Raw genomic sequence first — 16,614 nt, forward strand, 5'->3', positions numbered from 1 at the left:
CTATGGTGGGCTCTGCAGGGTCACCCTCAGGTGGGATCTCGAGTGGGCTCTGCAAGGGGTATAACTAGATATCACGGGGCCCCATACAAAATTTTGCTATGGGGCACTGTGATTTCTAGTTAAGCCCCTGCATAAGGTTATATTGTCCACATAAGGAATGTTTATTACTATGTGATGCAGTGCTTGGCAACATGGCAAGGTCATGAATATTTCTGTCTTTAAAAATCTAAAACCTATAAATATATAATTTTCATGTATATGTGTCAAGGTGAGCCCTACAGCCAGTGTTTCATCCAGCAAATGTAACATTTTCAGTGAATTATGACAACCGCTAAAATGAAAGCAGATGTCATTCTTCTGCTTTGTGTTTCTTGAAGTATAGCACATGCTATCAAGGTTAACATTAGGGGAATCAAATCGACAGTTCTGCAGCAGGGAGAAATTGTTGCCCTTTGCTTAACTTAATCCTACTGTTATAGAGTGAATTTAGGAGTGTGGTTGGTGTTCTTCTTAACATTTTTGACTGTAATGATTTATATACACACACAGGCATGTATATATGCTTTTTTTTAAGAGATTGTCAGTTATTTGTTCTCAAGTTTTGAAAATCCACTAATCACATAACACCTCATTTGTGCAGGTATATATTTTCCTTAGCTCTCGTATTTCCAATATTCGATATGCGCTATACTTTTGGATAATACATCATATTGAATATTTGGACAGTGTCTTGTGCAGGCTGTTTTCAGGATTGTGCATGCAAAAATAAATCCTTTCACTGGTCTTTACCCCACCCAATTATTTTCTGGAGTGACTTTACATTTTCCTTGGCCATCACAAACTTGAGAAGTACAAGTACTTAAATCTGAAAAGTATTACAGAATCTGATGTTTTAGCAGCATCTGTTAAAATGTATTTAATGGAGAGGTCAGTAATTATCACATGTGATAATCTATAAAGTACACAAATAATTAAACAACATCTCTGTCCAAAACTGAAAAAAAGTTTTAGTGGGGAACAGTTAAAAAAAAAAAAAGCCTTTCTCAACTTTTTACCCCAGAGAAACCCTTAAAATAATTTTCAGGTCTCCGAGAACTCCTGCTAAAAATATCCACAGATAATGGTACATTAGCAATATCAATATAAATTATGGATATACAATAATAAAGAATATAACATATCTACAGTGTTAAATACTCATGCTGTATTATTTTAACACACACATGCTCCAAAAGAAAAATGGATTTTCAATAATAATTATCAAATAAAAATGAACAACAATGGCCAAAAAAGAAACCGGCATTAGTGGATAAGTTCCTCTTTACATTGGTGTTCAGTGGGAAGAATGCCACACTTACAGACCGCTAAAAAGATCATGGGTGGTATGCCACTGACTGTCATGTTGCCTTGCCCCTGTAACTATTCAGGCACTATCAAATGGGAGATCATTCAGCATCTGCTTAAGGGACCACTAGCAACATCTGGAGAACCCTTGTTGAGAAAGAGTTAGAACTTTTCATTTTTTGTTTTTTTTTTGTAACTAGAGTAGGAGAACGCTTATACTCAGTCAGCTTTATATTGCCGTTTGTGCATTCTGGATCTATTCAAACCATCAGAGGGAGTGAACCCGGAAGTAAGCTTTGTAGATGCAGTCTGAATCTGCGCAAATATACTGTTTACACTAATGGAATAGATGCCATATTGCTACCAGTGAGTGACAGTAAACAGAAATACAGATTTCAGGGTTTTTTTTCCAGTAAAATCAACAAAAAGTGTTTATATCTATTAATAATTCTAGCTCTCCTCCCCTTTAGTTGACCTCTTAATAGGTTCTGCAAGTTAACATTTAGGTCTAACTACATAATAACTACGCATTAAAAGGGAAAGCCGGAGAGACCTGTACATCTTTTGCTATTTTCTGAGTTAGCTATATTACACGTTTGGTGTTTAAAATACTGTATGTGTGTGTTGTTACTCATATAAGTAACTATTGTTGAAAGGTTTTTCAGGTACAATGAAGGGGTGACCTCTTTTGCATCTGATTGCATATTTGGTCACACAGACCCTCAAGATTATAAAGAATTATGTGACACATTATTTATTTTTAAACTGATACTTAAACTCCCTTTTTAATTTCGAAGAGACAACAATACTGTTATGTAAGAGATTCTCTTGCTTGTAACAGTCCTATGTCTGCATTTCTAATTTTTCTTCTGTGTGTTGTTGGTCGCAGGCCTAAAACAAACAAAAATATATATTTGCATCGCCTTACTGTCATTGAGCTGTGCATGCCTGTTTGGCACTGCTGATGCTGTGCGTATAATAAGTACAGTAAAACCTTGGTTTACAAGTAACTTGGTTTGAGAGTATTTTGCAAGACAAGCAAACATTTCTGAAAAATGTTGCCTTGATATACAAGCAATGTCTTGCAATAAGAGCAAAATTTTGTAGAAAAGCGCCACCCGAATAAGGCTGTAGCAGTGCGAGCGATGAGTCTGTTTAACGACAACGCAATGTCACATTGGATAGATTCCTTGCTAAGGTTTTCATGAAATGAAAAAGATTCCGTTGAGCCAAGAGATAGCAGTGATTCCGTTAGTGATAGTGAAAGTCGTCCTGCACAATAATCCTCCTCTCTCTTGTCCCCCTCACACCAGCCACATAGGTACCTGTAATTGGTTTATTTGTCTTTATATTTTGAATTATATATTATAGTACAGTACTGTATTGTAATCCTTTTTATATGAATATTTTTGGGTTGTGGAACGAATCATCTGAGTTTCCATTATTCGCTATGGGGAAATTCGCTTTGATATACAAGCGCTTTGGATTACAAGCATGCTTCCGGAACGAATTATGCTCGTAAACCAAGGTATTACTGTATATGATTTGCAGCATTAGTAGAGAAACCTCTAACAGGGATGCTGAGGATGCCAGTTAACATAATCCCCTTCCTTCCTCTCATGAGAGTCATTACTCATGAAGGGACAATTATTGAAGTTGCCAGGGAAGTTCATATGCTTATGCAGGAATTGGGCAGATCTAAACAAGTATAAAACAAATATTAACCTCCCTAATTTTTCACATATTTACAGGGTCGCCCACATATATAGTGTACTATTGCCTAAATTGAGAGACTTTTAGACTTGTAGGTTTTTAAAGTAGAACTGATTAAAAAAAAGCTAAGATGTGCTATGTTATGGTAAACATTTAGAAATGTTAATTGTGTCAGGGCAGTGCCATGAAAAAATGACCGTTTGTCTTGAACTCTTGTAGCTACTGCCTTTCAGTTGTATATTTGCAGTGTGAAATCTTCCTCTTGTCTCAGGATATTTGGAGTGAGATTTGGTGATGTCTCCACTGTGCTACTCACTGGTCTCCTTGCTGGTGGCTCTGAGGAAGCAAAAATCTGCCTCTTCCAAGATGCCCACATCCCACATAGACATAGTGTAAAATAAAGTGGGGGAAAGATCTGCCGGGAGACCACAAGCAATACTTTCAACTTTGCCCTCAGCCTGCCTTTTATTGGGAATAGATTCCAGAATTCAGTTCCTCTTCAATATTCTGCTTTGCCCAGCGTTTCCCTTGACTGTAATACACTGTAGATAAAAACAAATGATAAAGCGCACTCCTGTGAGGACACACTTCAGGAATGTGGATAATGTGAAATGGTGTGCACTGCTCCTCAATACAGGGAGAGGAGCCCTGTAGATCACAAACACAATATAAAACAAAAAGGCTGAGGAGCGCAACTACCTAGGTGCGTGCTACTAAACTTGGTAGGCTAACAATAAACACCCATATAGGTGGTGACTTACTTTACAGTTGGAGTGTCAGCAGGTATATCTGAAGTGGATTGGCATCCAGAGTCTTTCTGTTCCAATGACGAAAGGTGAGGGACTGACTGTTCCTGAACCGTGGATGCGGTAATGTTGTGTGTCAGTATTCTACGTCTGGGGGAGAGAGTGACACAGAGGGCAATGTCGGCAGTCGGCTACGCGTTTCGAGGGGTTCCCTATTTCAAGCCTCAAGGTAGTAAAGACCCTGGGAAGCCGGTCGTCTTTTTAAAAAGTAACGGGGGAGGAGTAAACATTCAATTAGCCCGGTGATAGGCTGCTGCTCCAAGATGGGGATGGGCTTATAACCTGGGTTCATCCAGGGGACAAACTGTCGGCATATTAACGAGCAGGATTACGACACCTGTTATAAGATACTGCCAGATCGAGAAAGTTGGGATGGACATACAGGACAATTCTTATTAGCATAACGTGTTTCTCGGAGCCTCCATGGAATATTTTGCCCAGACAGTATGGACATATCGAATATGAACCTGCATGCAGGTGCATCTGCAACACTTCATTTGTGTTGTTAAAACCAGAGATATATTGAGAACTGAAGCAAAAAAAGGGGGGAAAGGTAATGTACTTTTTGTATATAATGAATCGACTAGTGATTGCATATTTGAGCACCGGTCTAAAGAATGGTGTGGATTTCAATTTCTTCATTTAGCCCCGCAGGTGTCAGGGTGTTTAGTTTGTAGATCCAGAACGTTTCTCTACTGCACAAACGATGAAACCTTTTGGATGGCGATAAGTGTGTGGAAATGTGTTCAATTGCAAACACCCTAAGAACCTGAATTCTTTTTTGGTACGTGTGCCTGCAATCTCTTAACGCATCCATGGTTCAGGAGCCGTCAGTCCCTCACCTTTCCTCATTGGAACAGAAAGACTCTGGATGCCAATCCACTTCAGATTTACCTGCTGACACTCCAATTGGAAAGTAAGTCACCACCTATATGAGTGTTTATTGTTAGACTACCAAGTTTAGTAGCAAGCACCTAGGTAGTTGCGCTCCTCAGCCTTTTTGTTTTATATTGTAATACACTGTAGCTGCATGAGAAAAATAAGAGGTTTTCTTTGACTTTTCCTTAGGTAAATTTGCTCATTATATTTGAATGACATACAGTATGTGAGGTAATCCATAGATATAATATTTCTATGTAAAAAACCAAGCCGTACGGTTAAAAAAAAATGATCACAGTATATAGGGATCACTAATTCTTGTTTGTTTACATTTTCAGGTAGTCGAGAATCGGCTTTTGTTTATGCCATCTCTTCTGCTGGAGTTGTTTTTGCTATTACTAGGGCATGCAGTCAAGGAGAGTTGAAGTCCTGCTCATGTGATCCCAATAAAAAAGGTTATTTTAAAGATATCAGAGGCAGCTTTGACTGGGGTGGCTGCAGTGATAACATAGACTATGGTATCAAGTTTGCTAGAGCATTTGTAGATGCGAAAGAAAGAAAAGGAAAAGATGCCAGAGCTTTGATGAACCTTCATAACAACAGAGCTGGAAGAAAGGTACATATTTACTTCTATCTATTATCTACTGTATTTGGCAGTGTTTGTTGCTTATGAGCGTGGTATAGCAAGTAGTTATTCCCCTGTGCTAATACACGGAAGAGTCTGAAGCAAGGGTCAACTTTTAAAGTGGATTGCATACATTTAACCCCTTCGTGACTGACGACGTACAGTGTACGTCGCCAGCATCGGGGCTGTTTAATTTCAATTGTAATAACTCCTATTCTGTGGATGACCTGTGTGTTAAAAAAAAGCATAAGGCCCCTTTTAGAGGCCATCACCTTTTGACTTTTCTAGGACCCTTGTCAGAGTGCTTCCTGTTACAAGTCTCCACCTGGATTATACTCCCAGTCACTACTCACTGGCTTGTGTGATGGTGATCCACAGCTAAAATAGGAGAAATCATTCCATGTGATAACTATATCTGGCTGCTTCACAAATCCGACCTATATAGATGAGTGACAATAAGAAAGCCATTTCTGATATAAAACAAAATTAACTCTTTAGGATTTTGCCACACGATATATGGGAAATGTAGCAAAAATTGGGGAGAAATTTCCTCTACAGCCTGATGGGATGAAAACTTAATGAGGGGAATATATCAAAACTGGAGCAGCCAAAATCTGGAGCAACTGCACGGCAACCAATCAGATTCTCTATCATTTTCAAATCTTAACTGAACAAACTGATGAGAGAAGCTGATTGGTTGCCATGGGCCACTGCTCCAGATTCTGTCTGCTTCAGTTTTGATAAATTTGCCGCAATGTTTTGGATGAAGTGCGGAAAGCTTACAATGCTCATAACCTAGTTAGATGATGTTAAACATAGTTTAGTTGGCGCAAAATGTGTTTCAGTCTGCTAGAGACCTGAGCCTGGGGCACGAGTTCCCCTACCAGCAGTAAAATGACCCTAAACACAGCCAAAGCTACATTGCAGTGATTTAAAACCCAGATGGTGAATGTCTCAGAATGGGCCAATCAAGAATCTAAATGAGAATCTGTGGCAAGATTTGAAAAGAATGTGAATTATATTTTTAGATTGTAGTAGTATTTATTATAGACATCCACATAGTTAATGCATAATAATGAAGATAATGTTTATGATCTTTGTATTGATAATTGCCTCTTCTGTCCTTGTGCTTTAGGCTGTTAAGAGGTTCATGACACAAGAATGCAAATGCCATGGAGTAAGTGGCTCATGTACTTTAAGGACATGCTGGCTAACTATGGGGGATTTTCGAAAATCGGGAGACTTCCTTCGTAAAAAATATAATGGGGCTATACAAGTTGTTATGAATCAAGATGGAACAGGCTTTACTGTGGCAAATAAAAGATTTAAGAAGCCTACTACCAATGATCTAGTGTACTTTGAGAATTCACCTGACTACTGTATCAGAGACAGGGATGCTGGTAAGTTGTATAAAAATCAATATTTTTGTTGAAAGAAAAGAAGAATCATGTATTGCCTATATGTCTTACATTAACCATTCCATGCTATGTGTTCATTGAACATTGTGAACATCATCCTAATTTTAACCTTCCTACCTAGTAACTCACTTACCTTGAACAAGAAAGCAACTGGTGTGGGGTTAGAGTTGCTGAAATCTTGTTCCCCATGCTTATTACAGGTCAGCAACTAGCTGGCTGGGGAAACAAGTATCACGATGACAACCCTAAACCCTGCATCTTTAAAAAAACAAATCCGTAATGGCAGGCCCCATCTCTTATCCAAACCAATATTACATTACAGACCATGTAGTGGACGTTACTGAGTGGGCAAACAATGTTTTCTTGTAACTAGGGATGCACCGATACAAGCATCGGTATCGGCCGCGATACCGAGTATTTGCGTGAGTACTCGTGCAAATACTCCAATTGATAAAACGAGTACCTGTGCCGCGTCCGCCATCTTCAGGGACCCGAATCCGCCGCACACAGGCCCTCCATTGCGTCTTCAATGAGGCAAGATGGCCGCGACCTCCTCTGTCATCTGCTCCATCCTGACCTCTTCTCCCGCTGATTGGCCGATTAGGCTGATGGCAATTTGAGGCTGATGGCAATTTTCCAGTAAATTGAATTTGTGTTAGCTCAGCCCTCGTGCAGCTTGCCGAGGATGCTCCTTATGTGATTATGTGACCTGGCAAATACTGTACCATTATCACTATCATATCTCCCTCTCATTTTCTGGTGTAAACTAGCAAAGATGTTTGGTTGTGATAGTCAACAGACCTTTTCTTCCTGTACAAACAGGTGCTTATCACTTGTGGGGAAGAAATAGCAATGCATATTCAGTGCCTTGATAGCTTGAATACCATTTGTATTTGGTTTCACAGCAGTATCTAATAAGAAATAACATTTTAAAGCCCAACACCGTGCTATTAATTCAATTTCCTTCCCTATTTGCCCTTTTCCGTTAAAGAGCTTTTATGCTGTTATCCTACTGCAAGCATGTACAGCTTCCCATGTATTTCTGGGCTATCGCCCACTTCAACGGGCCTTGCATTACAGTTCCAATGTTGTGTCTCTGCCCACTATTATTGTTTCCCTGTTCACTAAGCACAGCTTAAAATGTCATAGGAAAAAGGGTTATAGATGACTTGAACTGTAAAAAAAAAAAGCATGGTGCCCACAGTTGGGCTTTAAGGTGGCCACTACAAAAATGGACTGTGAATCTCATTTATCCAGTGTGGGGTCCCGAGAAGTTTTGAAAACTTTGCTCTGAACCAATTTTTAGGCAGCGGTGTGTCAAATCCCTTCAACAAAAATTTGTAGGATTCTTAAGTACATTGGTTCGCAGGACCATTGCTTAATAAAAAAAAAAGAAAGAAAAAAGGCTCAATTGATCTATTGGAGAAATGAAACGGATACATAATTTACCCCAGTACAAGATTTAAAACTGAAAATGAAATCATGTACCCTGAGTGAGCATTACTATTCACAATGGAGAGCAATGACATAATGTTGCTGCTATAGGGACCTACTTTTAATGAACAGCTATTATACACAAGATCATTTTTTTTTTTGGTCAGATGATGTGACGTACTTATCGTCCCTAATGGAAAAAGCAGTTTCCAATGTTAGATATCAGTGTGGTGACTTCACTCTCAGAATCCACATCTTTCTGTATATCAGGGCTTGAAATGTATTGATTACAATGTCAGATTTACATAGAATGAGCTGATGTAGAGAGTGCACTTAAGGAATGAAATAAGCAAAGATGCACTTAACCTGATTTTATAATGTTCCTCTCAGACTCTGCTATTTTCTCTGAATTTCAATTGTACGTCTGGTATTAACTGTTCGTATAAGGTCACTTTGAAAGGAATGACGTCTTTCTATGATTTAAAAGAAGTGCTTCATTCTGAAATGTTTCCTTTGTGCTATCTTAGAATTCTGTTTACAGTAAGCATTGATATACCCAAGCTATTACATGTGACACTAAGGGGGCCATTGAACTGAAGTTCACTATAGCATCCTTTCTCAACCAGCCTTCTGGCTTCTACAGGGGTGCTTTCACACAGCGTCATGACTTTCCATGGTGCAGGTGGGCCATTCTCCTCCCTTTGCACTCTGCCACTGACCAATGTTGGGGGTGTTAGTAGTACTGCCACTAGCACCAATGCTGGGGTTATTGTTGTGTCCAGTGACATTATTGCTGAGGGTTTTTTTTTTTTTTATTGTGTCCACTTACACAGTAATGCAGGGGGTTATTATTGCATCCGCTGGCATTAATGTTGGGGGTTTATTGCGTCCACTTACACCAATGCTGGGGATGTCTATTGCAGCACCTGACACCAATGTTGGGGGTAATACTGCCACTACACCACTGATAGGCCTTTTTTTTACTCCCACTTTATTTTCTGTGTGAGTTCTGAATGCGCTGCCTAACTCTAGACGTGTGAGGGCCCACATTTGATATCAGAAAAGCATGTTAAGCTTGATGAAGGGTACTCTGCACGGCCCCAAAACTTTGCAATTTTTGATGTGACAAATATGCGTGAATCAAAGACGCTTTATTTTTTAACACTATCCACTGGTGTGCTGGTGATATTTCTGATAATACAGTGTTAAGTGCGGCGCCATTCGCAGTCTCTTCAGCAACCATCTATCAGCACAAGGGGCATTCAATAAGGAGTGCGGCAGTTACCTACAGTTAGGGGCCACATATAATTCTCTATTTCAGGGGTAGGTAACCGCCGCACACCAGCTGTGATGAAACTACAAATTCCATCATGTATCTGCCTTTAAGAGTGATGCCTGTGGCTGTCAGAATCTTGCAATGCCCCATGGGATTTGTAGTTCTACAAGAGCCGAAGTGCTGAGGTTGCCTACCCCTACTCTATTTGCCCACCTGCGCTACTTCTATAATAACACTTGTTTTAAAATGATCACTGGTCAAACTGGGGGGAAAAAGTATTTTTATGATGATGTTGTTTTTTTTCTCTATTTCTCATGGAAGGCAGTATCACCAAAACCAAAACCTTATTTGTACCAAGAAGCAATAAATGCCTAACAAGCAAGGCTTTTTTTCTTTTCTTTTGGCACCAATGTTGGAAGGGGTATAGAAAATATGGCTGCATTGATACTGGATATTCAAGTCATTACCTTTTTAACATTGTTACTGGTATTTCGAATAGCCTTTTATGATATTTACACACACACACACTGGTGGTAATTTAATAAAAATTATTTAATTTGTTGCATACAATGCTAGAGATATCCTTGGCTGCTGATATCCATAAGCTGTGGGGAGAGTTCTTATGAGAGGAATGGCTCTACAATGTACTGTACTACAGGGTCTTTCAGTGCTTTGTATTTGGGTATAATGTTATTTCTGGGGAAGGTGCAGAAAACATGCATAAGAAGTTGATGGATCTGTTTTAAGGGACAAATTAAATGTTGAATGTGTTCTTCATACTTTTGTCGTCTGTATTATACTCTACTGCATTTGGAACATCTGGACAGAAAATGAGTTTACAGCCTGAGTCAGTCAGTCACTCTGTCTCCTCCTATCCAATGACCCATTCAGGCCCATTCACCCATTTCTGGCTGAGCTAGTGATATTACGTTCTTATAACTATTTTCTACATGTCTTTTGGAGATTCTGAGATATACCTTTGGGTGAAATTTTAAACTAGGCTTACTAAAAACAGGATTGAGTTAGAGCTGTGTGGATGGTGCTGTGGGACATCTTATTCTTTCTATGTAGTATAAAGGCAGATTGGAATATCCACTTTGAACATGGAGGTATTCTACAACCATAAGTGAATGTAACCAAACTGGACATGCACTTACTAAAGCACCTACTCTCCGCAACCCTCTCCTAAATTATTAGCTCATCACTCTAAACACTTTTCTACTACATCATATGCTCCCCATGCTTTGCACTATCTTTTCTTCCACCACTTTTTCATCTCATATTTGTTTACTCTGCACTGCTAAATTCGTTGTATTCTAACTTCTCTGGAACACCCTTCTAAAGTCTCCACAACGATGTCATTGCATCCTTGTGCTTTGTTTACAACAAACCTGCCAATAATGGATTGATACCAGCCATTGAATGGCACCACAATGCACAAATGAACCATCTGTGTTGTAGTGCACTTTTCTTAGAAAAAATGTGCATGTGCATTAAAACCTGCATTGTGACACACTGACAGTGCAATACAAATGAATGGGCTGCTTAAACACAATGCACAATAATGTTCATTAATGCACTGAAACAGCGTGAGGCCGGCTTTGAGCTTGTATTGAGTTTTGCCAGGTTAACCAGAGCATAAATTGATTTGGTCAGATACATTTCTGCTGATATTTATATGTATAGGTCTATTTGTGGGAAACAGGGTGTGTGCTTTAGTGAGTAAAATGTACATTTTTATGAACTGTAAAGTGTTAGGTGCCAAGTCCTTCTGTTAAATCATATAAATAAATTGTGCTGCTTTCCCTCCCACAACTTTGCACAGGATATAACTGTTAATTGCCTGTCTACGTCACACTAAATGGTGGTCCCATTTCAGCAGCAAAATAAATTGTTTAACAGTCTATATGTTAGCAGTATATAATGTGGGGGCTTTTGGACAAAGTAACTGAGAAAAAACCCTCAAATGTTTCAAGATAATCATTGCATAGTTTAGACATCATAATGTTTCTTATACTAGTGACAACTACAAATGATAAAGGGATTATCAGGGTGCTCACATCAGCAGGTTTTTCAGGGAGAAAGATGTACTTGGCTCCACAGGGAGCCTATTGTGTGTGTGAATTAATTCTGACCTAGTGGCGCCAGCATGACCTGGCACATAGTGTCCAGCTGAGAGTTCCATAAGATTGGTAATAAGCTTCGCTGGTCCGCGCTCCAGCCAGAATAGCGCTAAATGAACCCGTACAGGAGTTCCATGAAGGAGTTCAGATGTTAGATCCTGGACAAGATACAGTACTAGCCCCACTGGCAATTTAAAACCTTAATCCAGGCCAGAGTCCACAGTCGGTGGGGAGGAGGCTGGCCTTCAGTCCCCTCCAAGTGCCCATGGCACGGAGGCTTCTGTGACACCCCCCATCCAAGAATAGTAAATGTTTGTTTAGTCTGTCGGGGAGGTGGTAAAGCAGAGGTATATTTAACCTATTCCTTCCCCCCCAGTTTTGGGATAGACAAACAGTCCCCCAAAGGCACTCCTCTTTGCCACTTTTGGGCCACCCCTCGTCAATGTCATCATGTTCAATGGAGGAGCAAGGATGTTGCAGGGCTCAAGAAGTAGAAGAGCAGCAGCTGTCAGGGGAGTGAGGAATAAGGTAAGTATTCCTCTACTTTACACCCCCACTATACTAAACAAGCATGTATCCATACTGTCCTGGGGGGGAGGGAGTTCGCCGCTTTCATGGATATATAATGTGTTTAGAATCACCCTTGTTTTTGTTATGCTGGATTTATACCTCGATGTGTCGTTGAACCATGTCCACGTTTAGCAGCACATAACAGATTATGTCATCTATTATGCAACAAGATTTGTTCCTTTAGGTTGACCTGAGCCAGCCTCAATATGATGATTCCCGGATCGGACTCACCTCTTATCATGGTCGCCGACCACTTTAACGAATGCGCATGCGCTGTGATGCTTGACTATGAACCTTAGGTAATTGGATGGGCATGGCCATGACTAACAGCCTGCAGTACACCCCAAACCACAATACTGATGAGGGTGATACTTTGCAGAAAAGGAGTGTGTGACCTATGGCCCCATGAGAGGAGTATTGTAAACACACATCTGACTGAATTTTTACATAGAAACGACCGGATCGCATCAATAATATTATGATCCATGTCATTGCATTGTTGCATAAGGACTTTGTTTTTTGCAGATATGGTTTTACAGGATGACATCTGAAACAGGATGTGATGTCAGCATGACATCAGGGGGGCAGGACTATGTGTTTTGATTGGTTTATGGGTTAGTGCACTTGTGTATATATTGTTGACACTTTTTCTGAACTTTTATCACTTTTGTTTGCCTGATGAAGGGACCGGACAGGTTCCGAAACGTTGCCACGCATGGTGATATGACCTGCTAGAATGAATAAAAGGATTTCATTTTGAAGAAAATGTGGCGTGCTGGTGACCATTTATTGTTTTGCAAGTATTTGGTGGCACCATCTGTGGCCATTTCAGCACAGCACACTCCCCCCATTATATAGGGCTTCTCGGTCAGGGGTGTGTGAGACTCTCTATTTTACTCTTCTTGTAGCTTGGGCTCAAAAGCAAATTCATAACACAGGTTTCATACATGTTGGATGCTTTTAATATAGTGTAGTGTTTTAAGTCAATGTGCTTCAATTAACACTGACAGAAACCATACCTCAGATTGTTAGGAAATGTTTGTTAGCTTAGTTAGCCTATTATACAACTTCAAATTTTGAACATCCAGTACAAATCAGGGATCATTATTGTGAAAATTGCCTAATATTTTCCCAGTTCCCAGTGGTTCAGAAAGACCCTCCCAGTCCTCCTCCACCATCGTATTTTAATGCAGTGTTTCTTTCCAGACAGGTCTACTTCTCATTTCCTGCGTATTCTGCAGGGTCATTTAAAAAAAAATACACCCTGTGAAAAATGTATTATGAATTTAAAACTGTGCTTACCAGGATCTCCATTCGGCTATTGCATTAATCTGTGTTTATCCATGTGTGATTTCACTGTGCTATATAAAGCAGCTTAAGTTTGTTGCACCTCTGAAGAATCAGACATGGGAATGATTTATATGATGAATTATGTTCTAACAATAAACACAAGGACTTTGGAGAGCTGTATTTAGCCAGTGCGTAGTATATGACATCACAAATAAGGTATTCTAGTCCTCACATTCTCCTTTGCCTCATATATAGTAAGCTAGTAATCGAAATGTGGTCAAATGTTGGACCTCATGTGGAGGTAGTTTGGCATTTCAGATCACCTTTTCCTTTCTGATATCTGTATAGAATAAAGTATGTGTGAAACATACAAAAAAAGGGAAGGGCTTTAATTGAAACAAATGGTGTGGCATCTCACTAGTCATACTCTATGCTGCATGCCAAGTTCTCTTGAATCGTGTTCAGATGATGTTAGTAACGTATGTCATTATAAGGATTCTTTTTTGTGCATTCCATTGTGTCCTGCAGCACTCCTTTTCCCACTATATTTATCATTTCCTTTAAAAAATATATTTTAAAGACCAGCTCTGTGCTTCAATCACATAAGCTACTAATGTTTTCCATGCAACATTGCATCTGTACTTAAGTCAGGAAGGTCACTTTAGCGTATTCCAAGTTATATGTTTTATGTCTATTGCAGCAGGTTTCAAGCTTCTGCAGTATTCTGTCACAGTTTTGTGCTATGAAAATGTTATGAAAATGTTATGTCTCTGAGATACAGCATAGAGCTTTAACGGGTAGAGCTGGGAATACCCATCCTGCACATTAAGAGGCTCCAAAAATGGTGTTTCCAGAACAGCCATGACTGGATGAAAAACACAAGTCAGGTAGACTTTACCTGCTGGATTTATTTCTAGTAATTTTCTCTCTCTCAGTATTTTTATTGATTTTTGCTAGAAAATACAACCATAGCAGGATCAGTTCCCGTAAATTGTATGACAGCTTAATAATGCATGATAAATTGTTAATGTTCAGTGAAAGGATTATTTATAAAGTTACATTTTACAAACAATTTTACAACCATCTTCAGGAGGTTGTCAACAAAGCTTTTATTATCATTTCTGCTGGTTTCATGTTAAATCTTCTCCCAAAACAAGTCAAGGAGGGGTTGGTTAGAAATATGTATGGAGCATATGCAATGGTTACAGTTGTTTATATGGGATGATTGTCGGTAAAGACGCCGATGCAAATGCTGGTGAAAGAAAAAAGGAGGAAGAGGGGAGGGGGGTAAAAGAGGGGAAAGATGCATTCGTTGTATGCCTATAGGCCTTAGACATGTGCATTCAGACGAACTTGCAAATCAATGAAATTCCGTTGATTTGTCAGTTTGTCCAAATCCGAAATAACAAATTCTTATATGCCCGAAAATACGAAAAAACTATATTCGGGCATATATTCATTTACAGAACATGCAGCGGCCATATTGGCCACTGGTGCCTTCTGCGTATGCGCGCTACCATCTTGCAGAGAGCGAGCATGCCAGTAGCCGATGGCTGCTGTTTTAAATGTGCAATTTTCGTTTGTTTAGTTTGATAAAATGAATAATTATGCTATTTTTCATTAGTTTCGTCTGATCCTAATTTTTATGCACGGCACTTGTCTAATAGGCCTGCTCATGAACCCTAAGAGTAGAAGAAAGCGTGGTATATGTCCCATGGTTAAAATATACATTAGGTGGAGCTTTGTGGTCACCAGCTTGCATTTAAGGAATGATCACTACTTGTTCTAGTCCTAATTTTTAACTTTGCTTGCAGTTATTACTACCAAAAGGTCAGCAAGCACACATCATAATGGCTGTATAACACATTGTGGATACTCTTCACCATTTCTTTAAGCTTTAGCAAAGCAGAGAGAAAATCATTCTTAGTTATTTTCTTCTTATTATAACTCATTCTTAGTTATTCTTCTTCTTCTTATTGTACAGTACAGGATGCAGCATTCATAGACCAAAGGTTTTTTTTGCTGCCATCTGCAGGTGATTGGACCTTGGGGAAAAAAAAGCTCAACCGCTCCCACTTCTGAGGAAGCTTCCATTTTCTGCTAGTGTCCTTAGATGATGGAATTCTTCCCTCTGCTGAGAGAAACACACTATTTTTCCTAATGGATTTTGTTCCCTATGAATTTCTCCCCCTATACAAGATTTCTCTATCAAGTCCAGGCTGAAATATAGATACTGCAAACAGCCTTTCAGATTGGTTTGCACCTTGGCAGACTGTTCCCGGACCCTGCTTGAAGGCGTCGGCCTGTAATGTTGCTTAGGGCATTGGATCCTGCTCTTGACACTCACTTTGGCACATAGTGAAATGTGTTGAGTTAGCAATAGGGTGCTATACAGGTCCAGAGCCATGGGTCCACCAGCCAGGAGGGCCCTGTCTGTGAAGATGCCTTGTGGGTATGCCCACCAAAATGGTGAAGATTGGGAAGAGGTGACCTGTAATCCTCCTGCATGAGGTTGTGTAAGTGTGTAAGTGGGGGTGACTTACCTGAATCAAGCATGAGTAACTGGGCTTTGTCCTTTGTTTTAAAAGTTCCAGTTGAGGATCTCCCGGTTTTCAAGGGGATCAGCTATACAGTCTGCATCCGACAGAGATGCAGACCAAGTAGTTGGTCCCCCAAGTCAGGTACGCGGTCTGTGACTGCGTTCCTGACTTGTCAGCGGGCTGCATGGTACCGGTTCGCGGCCTAGTACTTTGACACCCCTGCAAGTCCCTCTGCTGCCTGCTATTTGTGTCTGTGCTCTCAATCATATTAGTTTAATTGTTTCAAAACCATAGAAACAAACACTTCCTATGATTAACTGTATTGTTAAGAGACTACATCTTGGATCTTAGTAGTATACTATTTTTTATTACAAAGATAACGTGTGCTAGATCGCTTGCCACTGATTTTGCACCTGGGCAAGCAAGGCCACGTTTACTACAAAGCTATGTGACGAGCCATCGAAAAACCGCTTTGAGTGACATTGATTGAGTACCACTGATCTAAATAATTCCTGGATAGATTACATAATTTTGGGCTTAATTATGAGAACTGTTGGAAGGGAGCTGTCAAACTATTTCTGGTGGCAAACAATCTG

The 16,614-nt window shown here is 39.8% G+C and overlaps 1 protein-coding gene across 1 annotated transcript in view; it reads left to right on the plus strand.

Moving 5' to 3' along the window:
- The window catches only part of WNT2 (Wnt family member 2), a 59,868-nt gene that overhangs the window by 34,006 nt on the left and 9,248 nt on the right, over positions 1 to 16,614 (plus strand). The window contains exons 3-4 of the mRNA XM_018573962.1: positions 5,081 to 5,358; positions 6,503 to 6,767. Of these exons, the coding sequence (XP_018429464.1) occupies positions 5,081 to 5,358; positions 6,503 to 6,767 (543 nt within the window). The remainder of the gene's footprint in view (positions 1 to 5,080; positions 5,359 to 6,502; positions 6,768 to 16,614) is intronic.

Source organism: Nanorana parkeri, unplaced genomic scaffold, assembly GCF_000935625.1.
Source record: "Nanorana parkeri isolate BGI_ZX_2015 unplaced genomic scaffold, ASM93562v1 scaffold49, whole genome shotgun sequence".
Taxonomy (NCBI): domain Eukaryota; kingdom Metazoa; phylum Chordata; class Amphibia; order Anura; family Dicroglossidae; genus Nanorana; species Nanorana parkeri.